The sequence below is a fragment of the Carassius gibelio genome, chromosome A21 (assembly GCF_023724105.1).
Source record: "Carassius gibelio isolate Cgi1373 ecotype wild population from Czech Republic chromosome A21, carGib1.2-hapl.c, whole genome shotgun sequence".
Lineage (NCBI taxonomy): Eukaryota > Metazoa > Chordata > Actinopteri > Cypriniformes > Cyprinidae > Carassius > Carassius gibelio.
Window position 1 is genome coordinate 20,949,605 of NC_068391.1, and position 17,713 is coordinate 20,967,317.

General features: G+C 36.9%; 1 protein-coding gene across 5 annotated transcripts in view; it reads right to left on the minus strand.

The window, feature by feature from the left end:
* Positions 1-415: 415 nt before the first annotated feature.
* Positions 416-17,713, minus strand: part of LOC127941513 (SH3 and PX domain-containing protein 2B) — a 33,725-nt gene continuing 16,427 nt past the window's right edge. The window contains exons 5-14 of one of the 5 annotated variants that reach the window (XM_052536595.1): positions 12,409-12,500; positions 11,855-11,880; positions 11,601-11,636; positions 10,452-10,586; positions 8,755-8,856; positions 5,167-5,284; positions 4,892-5,088; positions 4,397-4,443; positions 3,802-3,927; positions 416-3,688 (exon numbers count right to left, since the gene is read on the minus strand). In XM_052536595.1, coding sequence (XP_052392555.1) covers positions 2,243-3,688; positions 3,802-3,927; positions 4,397-4,443; positions 4,892-5,088; positions 5,167-5,284; positions 8,755-8,856; positions 10,452-10,586; positions 11,601-11,636; positions 11,855-11,880; positions 12,409-12,500 — 2,325 coding nt within the window. In that variant the 3' untranslated portion in view covers positions 416-2,242. Of the gene's footprint in view, positions 3,689-3,801; positions 3,928-4,396; positions 4,444-4,891; positions 5,089-5,166; positions 5,285-8,754; positions 8,857-10,451; positions 10,623-11,518; positions 11,637-11,854; positions 11,881-12,408; positions 12,501-17,713 lie in introns of those variants that run through there. The other 4 variants (XM_052536597.1, XM_052536596.1, XM_052536598.1 and 1 more) reach the window with 4 other exon arrangements.

The window sequence follows — 17,713 nt, forward strand, 5'->3', positions numbered from 1 at the left end:
TTTAAAGACTAGAGTCTAAAGTCTATAAATTAATCACCATTCATTAATTGTAGCATTTCATTCCTGGTTGTCAATCGACTGCAACTGCATTTTTTTTTAATCAAGTACATCTACAGTATAAAACATAAATAGCATGTTTAGCTCTTCTTACATTGAGGATAGGGTTCTCTTGCAAGGTGAACATTGTTTGGGGGATTTTGAAAACCCCTTCCTTCCAAGATCCAGTTATATTTATTTATTTTTTGGTAATTATTCACCAAAAAAGTTCCCAAAAATTAGAAAATAACCAGAAATATATAGAATACAGCAAACAAACAAAAAACAACAACAACAAAAAAAGTGTACTGTTGATAGCGCTCGCTTTCAGTTTAATACCAGTATAAATGGAGTTGCTCAAAATAATAATGATAAAACATTTTGAATATTTGAAATGTTTATTTGATTTACATTTAAGAAAAAGCTGTCAAAACTTGAAATACTCCAGACAAAACGACACAACACAGAAATGCTAAAAAAAGCAAACAGGTTGCCAAAGTCATCTTGCCTTTGTTCATTTTTAACTGGATTGAGTTTCAACTAATTTTATGTTTCTATGAAACTCAAGTTTCATACTTGCAGCATTTACCCTCTTCTCTCTATTATCCTTCATATTATTATTTTTTTTCTCAGTCATTTTTTTTCCAAAAACTTTAGAACACCTTCCGTTATTCTTTGCAAACTCAGGCACTTGCATTTGTTGCACATTTTTTAATAGATGGGGTGCTTTTATGAATGCATTTTATAGCAACTAGGAGCTGATGACCATAGAGCAGATTCCCGGTGCTCCTGGTTTTGTCAGGTTAGACTGGGCACCTGCTTAACACTGTTTTCTGATAAATGAATGGAAAACAAAACTGTCAAAAAAGACAAGAAATATTTTAGTACATAACCACATTTCCAAATGTAGTGTTAAAAATAAACGTTTATCAAATGTTTGCTTGAAACCAGTCAAGCATAAATGTTAAAACATTTGAAAATGACTAAAATATCTAAGCACCTTTGTCCGTGATATGAAAATACTTTGTTTGGGCAATACTGACATAAAATAACGACAAAATTATGGCTATTCTGAGGTATGACGTTATTCACTAATGTACAGTATATGATTGTTACTGCTAAAGAGGGCTGGGGTTTTTTTATTTAATTTTTTTTAATCAATATTTGCTAGAACATTCACATGACAAAAATGAAACCAGAAATGGGCGCCACTGTTTGTGAAAACCTAAAGGCCATGTGTTTATGTTTCGTTTCTCTTCGTTCTGCACCTTGCCTTTCCTCAATAAAGTACTGTAATTTTCCGGAATATAAGTTGCAATTTTTTTTCATAGTTTGGATGGTCCTGCGACTTATAGTCAGGTGCGACTTATTTATCAAAATTAATTTAACATGAACCGAGAGAAATTAACTAAGAGACATGAACCAAGAGAAAACATTACCGCCTAGAGCCAGGAGAGGGCGCTAAAATAAAAAATAGAGCGCCCTCTCGCTGCTGTAGACGGTAATGTTTTCTCTTGGTTCTATATAAATGCGACTTATAGTCCAGTGCGACTTATGTTTTTTTCCTCATCATGACGTATTTTTGGACTGATGCGACTTATACTCAGGTGCGACTTATAGTCTGAAAAATACGGTAGTTAAATAAGAACATGGTTTGTTGAGTTTTGTAGTGTTCAAAAGAAAAGCAGACCAATTTCTGTAAACTAAAAGCTTCAAAGTGGAAATGTAGCATTGGGAAGTTTGTTTAACAACTTCTTCAGGCTTTTATTTTGCCATGTAAGCTCAAACCTGCTATGTTTAAAGTTTCATAGTATGTGTAATATAGAATCATACTCTGTTTTCTAGTCGCTGACAGACATCACACTTTGCATAATCTACGTCAAAAGCACAGAGCGGTTTGCATATTACACTAAGGCACAATATCAGAGGCTGCGAAAGTCATTAATATATTGTTGGTCACTTAAACCTTTAGCAATACATATAAAGTTTGCTCAACATAGGAAAAGAACCTTGATGTTCAGTTCTAAAATATGAAAGCACGCATGGTTTTTTCCCAAATGGGAAAAGAGTTACAAAAAAGCAAGCAAACAAATTATTATGGCCTGTTTGAACTCGCAAAGGATGGAATGTCATTTTTATAAAAGGTATCCATAAATAAAAGATGTTAATTAAATATGTTTTCTTTAGGCAGCCATGTCAAGGGTACCTAAGGTTTCTTGGTCAGGTAATTGGAAGGGATCCAGGCCTCCATCACTGGCCCATCGCTCACATTTTTACAAAACCACCAGCCACTGCTACTTTTCTCCAGAACTTCGAAAACAGCACCCTCTTTAAAGCGAGGCGTCTGATCGTCTCCTTCAAAGTCCGCCACAGCTAAGAACAGCTCCTCCTTGGTCGAATCTTTGATAAGAGGTGGGAGTTTGTCCCTCGGAGGCCCTGGTTTTTCGGTCTTAATGGGGGGCTTTGGTGGCACAGGTATTTTGGCCTTGGGTTCCTCCTTCTCCTTGTCTTTTGGTTTTGTTTTGGGTGGCGGCGGTCTGCTCTGAGGAGGGGCAGATGGCTTGGCCTCTGGCAAGTCTTTTTGGGGAGCTTTGGTGTCTGTAGGACTGGCCGGCTCAGAGGGTTTCTTTGGTGGAGGAGGTCTTCTAGGTGCAACAGAAGGCCTTTGGGGAGGCTCTTTTGCTGTTGTTGGTGGTGGTTTAGTTGTTTCTGATGGGTCATGGCCATTTTGTTGTTTATTGGGGGACTTTGACTCTTCGTTTGTTCTGCCATTATTCGGGGGAGGATCACTCTGCTGGTTGGGATCACTCGAGTTACCACCGAGCTCTGGAGCTTTAGATGGACGAAGCTTATTTCGAAGGTTTGTGATGTCTAGCTCATTCTTGGCCAGCGGCTCTGGTTTGGCCGCTGGTGGGGGCTTTGGTCTGACCACTGGTTTTGGCTTCGGGAACGGAGCTAGGCTGGCCAAATCTGGCTTGTCTTCATGCAAATCTGCTTTGGGTTTGGGGGGCTGCTTGGCCACATGCTTTAGGTTGAACTTTTTCACCTCCTTGGCTGAGATGTTGTGCCCACACTCCAAGCCCATCTCATTGCGCAGATAGAGTTGCTTGTTCTTCTCCTCCTTCTTCATCTCTGGGGGTTTGTCTGGCTTGACTGGGGCTGCTTTTGGAGTCACCAATGGGACGATGACCCCTGGGGCTGGTGGTTTGGGTGGGAGGGGTTTAGGAAGGTCTGCTTTGGGTTTATCCTCCAGTTCCATGCTCTTGTTGATGGATTCTCTCCTTGGCGGTAAAGCTGGCTTCTCTTCAGCCATGGGTGAGGATGGAGGAGGAGGAGGTAAGGGTCCTGGAAAATGAGAGCTCCCTTTAACTGCATTGGGCTTCCATTCTCTCAGCTTGGATCGGGTGGAAAAATCTGAGTTGGATGGAGGTTCGTCTGGCAGGGGTTTGGACCAACTATGCTCAGAGTTGGTATTATTGCTTGAGGAATCATCAAGCTTCTGCTGATCCATCTCACCAGGAAGTGGGGCCAAAAAGTTAGGCCTAGTGGCATTGCTAGTCTTCTTGTATTTGTCAATGAATGTGACTGGAGCCCAGCCTTCTTTATCTTCGATCTGAATGTACCACCAGCCACTAGAGTTCTTCTCAATGACCTGGGAGTACAAGGTGCGGGGTAAGTGTCGAGATGCATGCGGAATATCTAGATGCATTTATTTTACAACTAGTCAAAAACGAAAGCTGAAGCTTTGTCTGCTGTTATACTCACTTCGACTTTCAGTCCTGCCTGGAAGCTAATGCCATCTGGGATGGTTGTCTGAAAATCAGCTATGGTGTAATACTCCTCCTCTACTTGTGGGGCGACTGGAGGTTTAGGCAGATTCACTCCTCGCGGCTGGAATAAGAGACAGGCCAAGAGTTAGCATGACAAATTTTGGGTGCTTTGCTTCTCAATCCTCAAAATTGATGCTTCCTTGTTTCCTCGCTCCTCCATTCTTCAGCCCAGCTGAACTAGCCATCTTGAAGGTTGTCAACCCCCCGCCACTCACAAGCGACTTTGATTAAGGTTGGCGCTAAACTCTACAAGAAATTTAATTAACCTCAAGGGGCAGAGTTGAGAAACCCCTGCTCTAAATGCACCTCTGGGAGGTGAGGAACGAGGAGTGAGGAAGCTTCCTGAGGAGTCATGATTAAGGAAACACAGATGTATCTTTCATTTGCACCTTATGGGGTGGAGCGAAGACATGAGGAAAGGAAGCAAGGACGCACAAATAAGAATGAGAAGGACCCCTTGATACACCCTGTAGAACCTTGAAGAAAGAATTAGAAATATTTGAGATGCAATTGTAAATGATCACCCTTACTATAGATAGATCACGGCGTGGTGGTGGTCTCTGTCGCGCTCCTGCTTCTGCAGAAGAGAAGAAGGCAGATTTTAGAAGGCCACAATGTTTTGTCTCTCTTATTTTGACGGTTTCTGTTAGCGTTCCCACAGTAAACCTTCTGCATATTTATTTTACATTGATACCCTTTCTTATGGAACGATATTACAGACTATTTTCAAAAGGAATTGCAAATCACGTTTTCCATGAGTGGGTGCATAAATAGTGACATAACCCAAATGGAATTGCAAATCTTGCATTGCCATTTGGGTTTTCATTTTCCCAAACGCACAGTGACTGCCAAATTTCAAATGGAAGAGCAAAGTCCATTTGCAACTACATTTCCCTTGCCTTTTTAACTTATGAGCCTGTCATATTAAAATAGAAATATTAATTACCACACCATAGTTTTATGCCCTGTCAGTAACCTTAAATACTTGGCATTTTTAGATTCCAATGAAACCAACTGTTGCTTACTGCTCTTGCTTTCTGAAAATGGCGAAAATCGGTCGCGTTGATTCTCCTTGTTTTCTTTGTTGGCATTCTGCTGTTTGGAAGCCACTTCTAGGTCATTAGTGCTGGCATGAACTGGAGCGCCAGCAGTCATCTTCTGACTGAGGATATCAGCTTTCTTCAGATAGGACGCCGGGGCCCAGCCCTCTTTTCCTTGGTATCTATGGGGGTGAAGGAGACAACCTCTAAGATAATGCCTGTTAAGTACTTTTCCTGAAGACATTTGCATTTGATTTTACCTGATCTTCCACCAGCCTTCCAAGTTTTTCTGAATGACCTCCACAGTCATGCCTCTTTCCAAATCAATCTCATCTTGATCACGTGCAGAGTATGGATAGATTGCAGTGTACTTCTCCTCTGAGGATATGAAAGTTATATTTGAACTTTTAGTTAAGGTGGGAGTTAACGTTGAACTTTTAGCCATTCATGAATAACATTCAACCACTACAGCCCATTTACCAGTTGCGTATTCTTTATTTTGCACAAAAACGTAAACAATACAATAACGTTCCACTAAAAATGGACTTGACCAGAAAGTGTCCAAATACTTTTTTTCTTTATTTGCTTATAAACATTGTTTCCTCCTTTATAATAATCTAATGCAGTGACATTTTTAGACGATTGATTGATCTTATAATGCTTTCATTGTTTTGACAAAATAGTTGAAAACGTGCAGTGGTAAATTTGATAGTGTAAAAAAAGCTTCACTTTTTACATCTGTACTTTTATTATATAGTAATGTTGAGCTTTTTGATGAATAGCAGATGAAGGAGGGGTAGGGAGGATCTGATCAGAGACTCAATGTAATGATAGCATAAGCTCATCTGCTCGGAAGAATGCTTGTTTTCACATGTTACCAACAAAATCACAATCTAAACCGGAGTACACAGGTTTGATAAATCTCTTCTATCGCAGGTTCAGTTCTATGCCAGATAATAACTTTAGCTTGAACATATACATTTACTTCATATGCTTCCTAACTGTGATATTTAAATTGTACTGTCAGTCATTCTGATTTATTTCTGATATAAATAACATAATACATAATACATAATACTAATTTGAGTAACATGTCGAAGATTAATACTTTAGGATATGAACATCCAATGACATGTATAAGCAAAAGTAATATTATTTATTGAGTAATATGTAAGATTACATGAATATTAATGATGAAAGTTATTTTAAAGTGTTCCCAAAGTCCCTCGGATGGAGTGCATTCAGTACTGCATTTCAGTTTACAGCCAACCAGGTGCAGCAAATAAAATGTTTTTCTTCAGTAGAATAGCAAAGAAGATTGGTATTAGGTATTCCTTGGTGATTCATAGAATGCAAGTCAGCTGCTGGTCATCTTTGAGAATAAAAAAAAGCACATCAAGGAACAGAAAATGAATATATGTGGCTCCTGATGATATACTGAGGTCTTATGAAGCAAAGCGATCCGTCTGTGCAAGAAAGGTTTTATTTCTTGATTTTTTTATGTTCATTTCTTGATTTTTTTAGTCTGATATGGTGAACTGGTTCCTCTGGTTCACAAAAAAAAAGATCCAGTTCAAAAGAGTGTTTTGTTCATGAAGCAAAAATCTCTGGGGACTGTTTTTCTAAGGCTCTGGATCACAGGTAATAAAGTTGTAAATTATGTTCAGTTTCTTGCACAGACTGATCGTTACGCTTCATAAGACCTCAATATATATTGTCAGGAGTCACAGGGATTCATTTTGGTTTCCTTGATATGCTTTTTTTATTCTCAAGGATGGGCAGCTACTGACTTGCATTTCAGCTAAAAATCGAATTTATTGTTCTGCCAAAAAGAAAAAAAAAAAAGAAAAAAAAACTGAGCGTGAGTAAATTAACAGCAGGTGAACCGTTCCTATAATTAGTTTAAATTGTGATTGTGTTTGATTGTTTGACATTGAGTTTTTATGATCAATTGTCATGCATCAATAAACACCATCTAATTCTCAGGTGCATGAGTTATTACACGAGCTTTGGCAATTCATTTTGCAAACCAGAAATTAAAAGTAAAATCAAAGAATGGTTTTAAAAAATGGCAGCAGTGTTGCAATTCCCTGATTCGTGCTGTGGTGGTTCTAGGAGACATACAGGTCGAAGCACATGCACCACATGCAGGGGACACACATGCATAATGTGTCACAATAGAGTGATAAAGTACTGTGCTCTCCACCTTGGCCAAAGCCTGTGCTGAACAGATCCCCTAAAGTACGCCGGCGACCAACGTGCCTCGGCAGTGACCAGAATCTCCGGCACACTCCAGCAGAGAGCAAGCAGACACATGTGAAAACCTTCAGGTCACGTCTGTGGCCTACTAAATATCTCATCTTTGCCATGTAGTGCAGAACCAAACTAAAGACTCTTCTCACATATGAAGAAGTGAGAAAAACTCTAACCTCATCTCTCTTTCTGAATAACATCTGAGTAAGACTCCCTCTCTAAAACATCTGGTGAAGTGTGACATTTGTGTGCTACTAAACAGAACTGCAAAACAAAAGCTTATCAAGCAAGGTTCACCATATATGTTTCACCAAAAAATGTCAAATTTCTCATAATTTCCTAATTTAATGCAAGTGCACCCCCAAATTGACACTTCAAAATGGATCAATTAGGAGTGGGAGAAAAACACTGATTGAACTCCATTGAAGCTGTGTGTACGGTCTACTGTCCATGTCCAGAAAGGTAAGAAAAACATCATCAAAGTAGTCCATGTGACATCAGAGGGTCAGATATAATTTGTTGAAGCATCGAAAATACATTTTGGTCCCAACATAGCAAAAACTACGACTTTATTCAACATTGTCTTCTCTTCCGTGTCTGTTGTGAGAGAGAGTTCAAAACACTGCAGTTTGTGATATCCGGTTCACGAGCGAAAAATAGGAGTGTTTTTCTTATAGACACCCAATGTTTAGCTCCTATTTAAGACCTTAAAAGGTCAGAAAGTCTTAAATTTAAAGTCATGGCAATAAATGTTGCATGCACTACAAGAATGTGTTTTTGTTTTCAAGTGTAAATATAGAAACATCCTTAAATCAAGATACATTTACTTTAGATGAAAACTGAACATATGAAGTCTTGTTATCTGAGAAACTGAATTTATGCTTAAAATGTCAATGCAGCATGAAACTTCCTTTCTGATAAATTCAGTTGATTTTCTGAGTTTATTGGCAGATGTTTGTTCTAGTTTTAATCAAACTCACTTTCATTTTGATCAGGCCTCTCATCTCATGTCATTTTGATCCTCAAGTAAGTATCCTGGATTTAAGAATCTTCAGATATTTGCATTGAAAAACAAGACAAGTCCTGAGGAAGGTACAGTAAAAAATGATGTTCATATTCTATTGTTGTGAGGAGAACTATTCAAACAATGAGCTTTTCTTTCTTTGTTTTTGGTAAACTGAAAAAAGGTAATGTTAATATTTTGGAAGTTGTATTTCCAAACTTATGTAAGACGTTTAATTTTAGACACTACTGTATATCGACCTACTGTGTTCTGCTCAGTTTATTCCTTGAGTTTCTTTACTTGGTCTTGACAAACAAAAAGTTACATTCACCTTCATAAATCCTGCAGAAATCCTGTTTAATACTTCGGGCTAGAGGGAAATTAATACGGAGAAATGTTGTGAAAGTGCCACAAAAAGAGTTTTAACTCTTGACAACCCATGAATGGCTTACTTTAAGTCATTCTTATAGTTCCTGTTTATTAAACTATGAATGCACATTTCACAAATTGCACACTTATCTTTCAGATTTTTTTTGTTTTGTTTTGCTGTTGCTGCTGATGAGGATGGTTTGATGACAGCAGGACTCTTTACCTTCTTCTGCCGGGAGTGAGAAATCATCGGGGTCATCCTGAGCCTCCAGACATGTGGCTGGTACCCATCCCTGAGCGTCCTCGGTGCTGACAAACCACCAACCTGGAAATCAGACGGGTTCAGAGCATCGTGAGGGTATGAGAGTAAATTATGACTGTATTCACTGTAGGCTGAGAGATTCATTTAACAGCTGGGCCTCATATTAAATAAGAGCTGCTTCAAGGGTATTGCACAAAGTTAAGATAGAAGACTTGTTTAAACAGCTGTGCTCATCAGTGTTTGAGACGACCGATCAAAGTGTGTGGGTTTACAGGTCAGAGTCTGCTGCGCAACACTTCGGCTAACAGCCAGAAAGTGTGACATATTAAGAAACTCAACATGACATTTCATATTTAACAGCTGTTTTATGTTGTTAACAATTTAAACAACTGACAGATACTGTTTAATCAGGGACAGGCCTTTTTCACCTATAAGCTATGATTTATGTGATTCGTTTAATTTGTAATTGTCAATGTGATGAAGTGGTTTTCAGCAGATTATGCACAAGTTTAATAGTTAATAATGAATGATGTGCACATATTGTGAATTCATTCTAATATAGCAAATATAGCTTTTCTGGTAGCCCTTTGGTAAATTCATTTTTCTTAAGGAAATGATAAATAAAACATATTAATAACATATAAGTTGACAGACACAGAGGAAAGTGAAAAGCAGTGTATGGCTTCACTTGTCTGTGTTTGCATGTTTCAGTGGTGGTTTTCAGGGACTTCCAAGCACTTGCTTCATATAGCCAGTAGGTGGCGACAAGTGACTGTCTAAACGAGCAAGCAATTGAAGCATTCACTGAATCGATTCGTTCAAAATCACGGATTATTCCAAGAAAGAAACAAGTTGCTGAAACTATTACATTTTTAATGCTCATACAAATTCATCATAAAAACAAAATTTTGCTCGTTTATGTATCGTTTGAGACACATTTATATAATTTCAATCCAAAATGATGAAAAAAAAAAGTAAAGGACTTGCAGTTTGTATTGTGGTCATTCATTCAAACATTTAACCTGATTGTCATGTTTGAGAGTCTGTTTTGTGCTTGTTACTTACAACTATCATGGTTTAATGCTTTTCTTGTCTTGTCTTTTTTTTTTTAATGGAAACCTGTTTCCGTCACAGTGTAAAAAATTAAAATACAAAAGGGTAATAGCTACTTTTTTTCTCAGAATTGAGAGATATAAATTCACAATTTTAAGAAAATATCAGTCCCCCCCAGAATTGGACTTTATAACTCGCAATTGTAAGTTTATCTCTCTCAATTGGGCAAAAATAGAAGAAAAAACTGTCAAAAATTCGAGAAATATATATATATATATTTTTTAATTCCGAATTGCATGACACTAACTCAAGTTTAAAAAACTTTGAATAGCAAGAAAAAAAAGTCAGAATTGCAGACAATCTCAGAATTGCAAGAAAAAAAGTCTGAATGGTCAGAAAAACAAACAAGCAATTGCGAGAAAAGAAAATCAGAAAGTCAGAATTGAAAGATATAAACTCAATTATGTAATTTCCTTTTGTGAATTGAGTGGCAGAAACGGGTTTCCATCGTTTTTGGATCTCAGTATTTATAAAACTCTGTGTACGGCGAATACGGTCTGGAGGAACTAATGGCAGAGACTGACGATAACAAGGAAGGCTCCTACCAGACTCGTTCTTCTCGATGACCTCCACCACCTGCCCCACGTACAGACTGATCTCAGAGCTCTCCTGCTTCTCGTAGTCGGTGACGGCCACATACTGCTCCAGCATCAGCGCGTCCGCTGAGGACAAGTCTCCTCCTGCAGGGACAGACGGGACAGCTATCGACAACTCTCCTGGTGTCCCACAAACACCACGAGAGAAGAAAGAAGCACACGTCAGTGAAAAAGATCAAAGCAGGAAAGCCTGAGGTTTTAGTGCTGAGAGTCTTGCAAGGAAACAAACCCACACCAAATCAGCCACACTGCTACTGCAATAATGGAATAGTTATTAAATAGGGGCTTTCTAGGCAAAAAAAAACAAATAGTCTTGATTATTCTGCCAAGCACATTTACTAGAGCCTAAAACAGTATAACTCATAATATATAACACCAGTGCAGAGCATGAAGATTAGTTTGGTGATTTGTACTAAATCATTCAAGCAGATACTGACTGTGTTCCAGCTGAACTGATCTGCCCAATTCTGTGAATGATTTCATGAGGTTCTCTCAAAAACTTCTCATGTTTACAACTTGGTGTGATTTTAGCCATAAAGAAAATTCTCAATTTAATCCCACTCATGTTGTTCCAAACCCAAAAGACTTTTGTTCATGCTCAAAACACAAATTAATATATTTTTAATAAACCTGTGAGATGCACTCTCTGACAGCAGGTGGCGCCTCTGGAACAACAGCGATAAAAAAAGCAGCGCTGCACTAATAAACACTACTTTTTTATACAATATAATTTTCTGAAGACAGTCAGTTCACATCAGAGACTCTTCCAAGCTTTATAATGGAAGTGAATGGGGGTTAAGATTTTGACGTTAAAAGGGTGAGCAAATCATGTGGTAATTTTAACTTTTGGGTGAACCATCGATTTGAGTTACATATTTTTTTTGAATTTCAACCAGCTTGGAGTGCATGGCTACATCCCTACCAGTAACTAAACTATCTGTGAAATGGTCCTCCAGTAAGCCACACCTCCATGCACATCACACAGATACAGAGCTCAAAGCTTAGCCCCTGCCCACCTCAGAAACGCCCTCCCAAGGAAGGCCCACGCTTCGAGGGCTCACACACACAGAGCATGGCTTAGCAAGTGTCTCTTACTACCTCTCTTTAGGAAAGAAGTCACTCGCTTCACAATGCCTGATGAGGGAACATGAATGAGAGCAGGCGTGAGGGCCAAGGTGGAAAAGTTCAGGTAACAAAGGAATGAAAGCATCCACAGTAAAGGATGCAGGCAGCACATTCTGTACCTCAGATGAAACATTTATTAAGTGCACGGTCACCAGAGGTCACACTAACCACGTGAATTACAACTCTGAACTTATCTATGACACTTTCTCACAAAATCATGTCCTTACCCGATTTCTTTTTTCCACTGGGTTCCCTGTAAATTAAGATATGCAGGTTAGACATTCATGTTCTTAGGAATGTTAAATATCTTTTTTTTTTCTTGATGTAAAAACATTTTTAAATCCATGATACTCCAGTATTATTTGTTATTTTAGTGTGATTAATGGTTCTACTATAATGCTTTTTTTATTATTTTAATTTTAGTTACAGCTTTAGAAATTAGTTTCAGAGTAATTTTTGTCTTTATATCTTTAGTCTGTTAATTCTTTTTTTGTTATTTTAAAAATTAATCAAATGAAAATGAGAAATACTGTAAACAAGCTGAAACAAAAAAAAGTTCAAGGATTTTTTTTATATTTAATTTATATTTTTTTATATTTTATTTTAGTTAATTTTTATTTTATTTCAGATATTTTCATACAAATTATAATAAACTGTATTCCTAAGCGGAACAAAGCTTTCGCAGGTTTTCATTTTGCGGTGTAGTATCCCTTTAAGTTATTTGTGTCATTTTGGCTGATTTCTAATACGTGTGTGTGTACTGCATGGAGTGTAAACGTACTCTGTTGGTGGGTTCAGGTCTTCAGGACGCGTCTCAAAGAACAAGCGAACCTCCTCACATTGGGAGATGTACACTGGCAGCTGGATCAGGGCCTGAGGGGAAAATAGACACAATTACAGTGTAAGCTCTTGAGAAATCATCCGTTCACAGACACTACGGTAAACATTCAGGAAGCAAACCAGAAGTTGTTTCATTTATTGTGTTCCTACCCTCATTTATTTTAATGCAGAACGCACTCAAATGAATAATGGCTCTGAATCTCAATGTTCTGCTTTCATATCAGAGGCGTGCTGTGAGGGCAGATGGGCTGTGTCTTACTGGGCATTGATGACAATCTGTTTCTGCTTTATCAACCGGCCGTCCAGCTCGCAGTGAACCACACGATCCAGTCCCACATCTAATAAAGCTCCATGTGTCTCCTGACTGACAGAAGATGCTTTTTGCTGTTGTATATTTTGGCAGAGGAGCTTTAATGTAATAAAGCTAAGTGCTGCTTCAGTGTCCTCCAGACGGACGTCCCTTCAGTCCACGTGCTGGGTTATGATGTCTGACCTGACTGGAATCTTTAAATTCTCACACTCGGATGCATCTGCTCAAGGTGCCCTTTTCTAACATGTCTTTTAAACTTGCAGAGCCTGGGCCAATTGTTCACAAATTGCTTTAGACTCGCCAAATACTCTAGCAATTGCACATATGCGCAATGCTCAATGCCATTTTTCTGAATGGCAAAATCATGCTTGTTTTATTGAGATAAGGGGCGATGGTCTGCCTCTCACCATTGGGTTTGTGTGAAGATTGAATGGATATGGATCTTATTCATAGATGTCCACAGACTGATGCCCCCAGGGTCCAGTACCTGACCTCCCCACTCATTAGCATTCCCTAGAGACACCGGGTCTATGGAGGCCAATTACAGTAAATACACTCGAATGGGTGGGTGCATTACCTTGATTGTTTTGTGTGTGTGTGTGTATGCAGGAGAGAGAGAGAGAGGATGAGAGACAGAGAGAGAGATGAATGTTCATCTATATCGCTACAGAAGTCCACATGCTATTCGTAAAGGAACAGGTTATTGCTCACTAAATACTGCAGTATATACCGTACCATTTAGATAACACCTAACTCTGTGAGTGGCATATTGGAAGTTGAACCTTATGAAGCTTGATGTATTATATTTGATACATGTCTTAAATGATCATCATGAAAGACCGGTTGTACACAGTCTGATTGATAGTTCATTCTTTTAAGCTAGTACAACACATTTTAGTTTAGTATTTAAGGTTGTGGTACACGTCTAAAAGCAGATGGGTAACATTTTAGATTAAACTTCTAAGGTCTAAGGGTATTTTTGGGGGCCTGGAGAAGTTTTGACATTCCTGACTTTGGTGCTTTTTTCAGTTGCTTCTAATCATAAACACGGCTAAACTCTGAAACTTGGCTATAATAATATATAAATAGCATGTATGTACATCATTGTGTTTTTGAGAAAACAACGTTTATGCATGGTTAGTGGAAAACTACAATTTTGAAGTCACTGAAATAAAGTCATAAAACACATACAGAACATTTGTTCACAAGATTGTCAAATCTGGAGCTTGTAGCCTAGAATATTTGCTTCAAAATGATGTGAAAATCATCTTGTTTACTCATTCACAGAAAACAATATGTTGATTTAACATTTCTAAGAAGTTTTTTTTCTAAAGGGCATATGCAAGCAGGTGTGAATGATCATGAACATTAGTGTGATTTACACCTGAGAAGACAAAGACCTGCATAATGAGCTGCATAATGAGCTGCATAATGAGCTGCATAATGAGCTGCATAATGAGCTGCATACTGAGCTGCATAATGAGCCTTTCAGTCAGCTGTGTGTCACCGAGAGGGAAGAGTTACAAGAAAGAATGTGAGGACAAAATAAAAATATAGATTTTACATTTGTAGTTTATTTAGAATATATATTTAATTATCCCACAACATTATTTAATATTCACTTGCGAGTGCAGTTAAACAGTTTATTAGGAACGATCAAAGCTGAATTTTTAGCATAATTACTCTAGCCACACAATCCTTCAGAAATCATTCTAATATTCTGATTTGCTACTCAAAAAAACATTTATTATTATTATTATTAATGTTGAAAAGAGCGGAGAATATTTTTTTTTTATTGTAATGCTCACTGATAATTTGCTACCATCTTTCCTATAAGTAGCAATTTATAGGGAAAAAAGAACACAATTTCCACATATCACATTTATTATCAGTGATATTTACAGCTTTCTTGATTCTGGGAACACTATTCACTATGAACTAGTTGCTTATTAGCATGCATATTTTCAGCATACTGGCTGTTTATTAGTATGTATAAAGCACATATTGATGCATGACTATATTCTAGAACTTAACTTAACTATAACAAATACTTTACTTACTATCAATTAGCAGCAAATTAGGAGTTTGAGGAAAACCGCTCAGCTATCAGTCAATGTGTGTTACCAGTAAAGCTAAGAATAACTTTTATATTGTTAATGTGTAAATGTAAATCATTGCGAGTATTGAGGTATTTCAGGCTTTTGAGGAGCGTTTATTTGTTCATCTCTCAATTTATATTGATATTATATTTGATTGCATTATATGAAAAAAAATGTATCATAAAACTAAGATTTTAAATATCATATTACTATATAATTTTTAGTATACATATTATTGGAGACAATAATGACTGATATTTATACCATTTAAGTGAATAGTCTCTTATACTGTTATTAAGATCTTAATCTTAATTTTGGCCACATAAATATCAGAATTTTACTGCTCAGTTTCTGGGCTTCTGAATAAAATTGTGCAGTTTATTTTTTCTCTATTGTGAGTGCAATATTCTCCTATGTCATACTGTATGAACCATTGAAAATCTGATTTATTAAAAAATATATATGATACTAAACAACAAAGTTTCAATAAACAGTTCAATTATTACATTTAAATGACGTATTTAGTTTATTTCAGGCTTATTTTCATGAAGGTGAAGTTCAGGACATTGCTTTTGTGGGATATGAACATCAGCATTTCTGATGTTTCACCTCAATTAATTTAGATCCTGCTCCAGCGTTTGATAAGTGAGCAGAGCTGGAGGGCGTTTACACTGACGCCTATTAATTCACTTCCCACTCGATGTCGTACGTATCAGGCGGTGAATCATGTGACCTCCTCTGTCTGTATGACATCACCAGCTCTCAGTGGAAATCATGGCTTTAGTATCATGACAGATTCAATCCTTCTGCAGCTTCTTATCCTCTTTGAACCTCATGCATTCGGTTGTGCGTATGATACAGTGTTATATTGGGTCTCCCTGTTATAGTGCTTTTTCATTTTGAAAAGCTAAAATATCCATTTTACTATACAGTCTATATCAATAAAGCCTACTTTTAAAATAATTCCCCAAATATGACTACTTTTTAAATACATAGTAGGCAAAAAGCACTGTGCAAAAAGACTAGTATGTCTGAATTCATAGTATTCATATACTTATTATAATTCTTAATATACCATATACTCTGTGGAAGCCCATTTCTGCCATGGGAGGAAAAAAAAAACAGATAATGGAACCTCGCAATTCAGATTTTTTTTCTCGCAATTCTGCTTTTTTGAAATGAGAGCTATAAACTTACAGTTGCCAGTTAAAAATTAAATTATGAGATAAACTTAAGAGTTGTGAAAAATAAAGTCAAAATTGCAAACTATAGACTTTATAACTCGCAGCTGCAAATTTACATGCTGTAATTCACTTTTTTTATTTTTTTTTTTATTCAGTGGTGGAAACAAGTTTCTTTACTACTCAGTATGAGACTTTGATTTTGAAGTCATGACTTTGGGACTTCTTTGAATGCAACTTAAGAGAAATTTGGCCATTTGTTCCTTCAGTTTAAATTTAAACATTTAATTAAATTTAAAATACATTAATAAACTTTCATTTTATGGTTAGAAAGACTACACAAATGAAAGCAATATTGTAAAAAAAATTGTCTAAAATAACATATTCATTAAAGTCATTAATAAATCAGACTGCAGTGGTCGAGCTAAATGTTTATATAGTTTACATATACTTTACTTTAATGTTTTTTCTTTTCTTTTTTTGCCTTTGTAGCACCAAACAGGAAAAACTGTTTTAAGGATGTTTGCACGTCCAGCGTAGGCATCATTTCTTCTAGCTAACACGCGACCGCACTGATTCATCGGCTGATGATGACATCGCTTGTTTACAGTGGGCTGCTTTGAATTACTGGAACTGAATTATGATGGTTAAATGTTGTTTTTGGAGGTGAAGTCCTCCTTTGGCGAGTCGGAGATCATGACCGCTCACACAGGCACCTCCAAAACAGAACAGTTAAAGCAACATTTTAAAAAGCAGTTTCCTTTAGAAACAGCCCTTTAAAAAACTCAACAAGAGCCATGATGTGCTGACGAAGGCTAAGTCAGCACAGCTCCAAACCCCTGTCCTAAAGCAGACACTACGCTGCCAAATGTGGATTCCTGACTTTTTTCCCCTCTTTAACCCTTCCACCAAAAGCCCAACAGTTACAGAAAGTATTTTTAATGTTAAGGCAATTCAATTCACGGCACAGATCACCAAAAAAAAAAAAAAAAAAAGTTTTTCTTGAAGCAGTAGAAATTTTGTGATCTCTCTGCTTAACACCTTAAAAATTTCTACAAAAAAGTTCTTATAAAAAGTATGTTTGCTGAATGCTAAGACGTTCATCAACTATTCAAAGTACGGACTCATTAAGTTTTTTTTAAAAATTTACATATTGATACTTTTATTCAGCAAGGATGCATTTAATACATCAAAAATGACAATAAAGACTTTTAAAATGTTTAAAAAAATTAAAAAAAAAATGCTTTTCTGGCTAACTTTTTTGTTTATCAGAGAATCCTGAAAACTGATACTGTATTGAGGCTTTGACATTTTATTTAGCAGCACAAGCATTTTTTAACTGTGATAATAATAATATAAATCTTGCTCAAGCAGCAAATCATAATATTATTCTGATTTCTGAAGATCATGTGACACTGAAGAATGGAGTAATGATGCTGAAAATACAGCTGCACATCACAATTACAATTTCAAGTGATTTTTTTTATACTGTACTAAAGCATAAAAATACATGTTTGCAGATATTTATAAAACCAACAAAGTTCACATAAATGTTTCTTAGAAAAATAACACTAGAGACTGTTATTCTGCTGTGAAATGTGTGTTCCATGTTGGAATGTCTGTTTTTGTTTTGGTCTGTGACTCCGCCCACTGCCA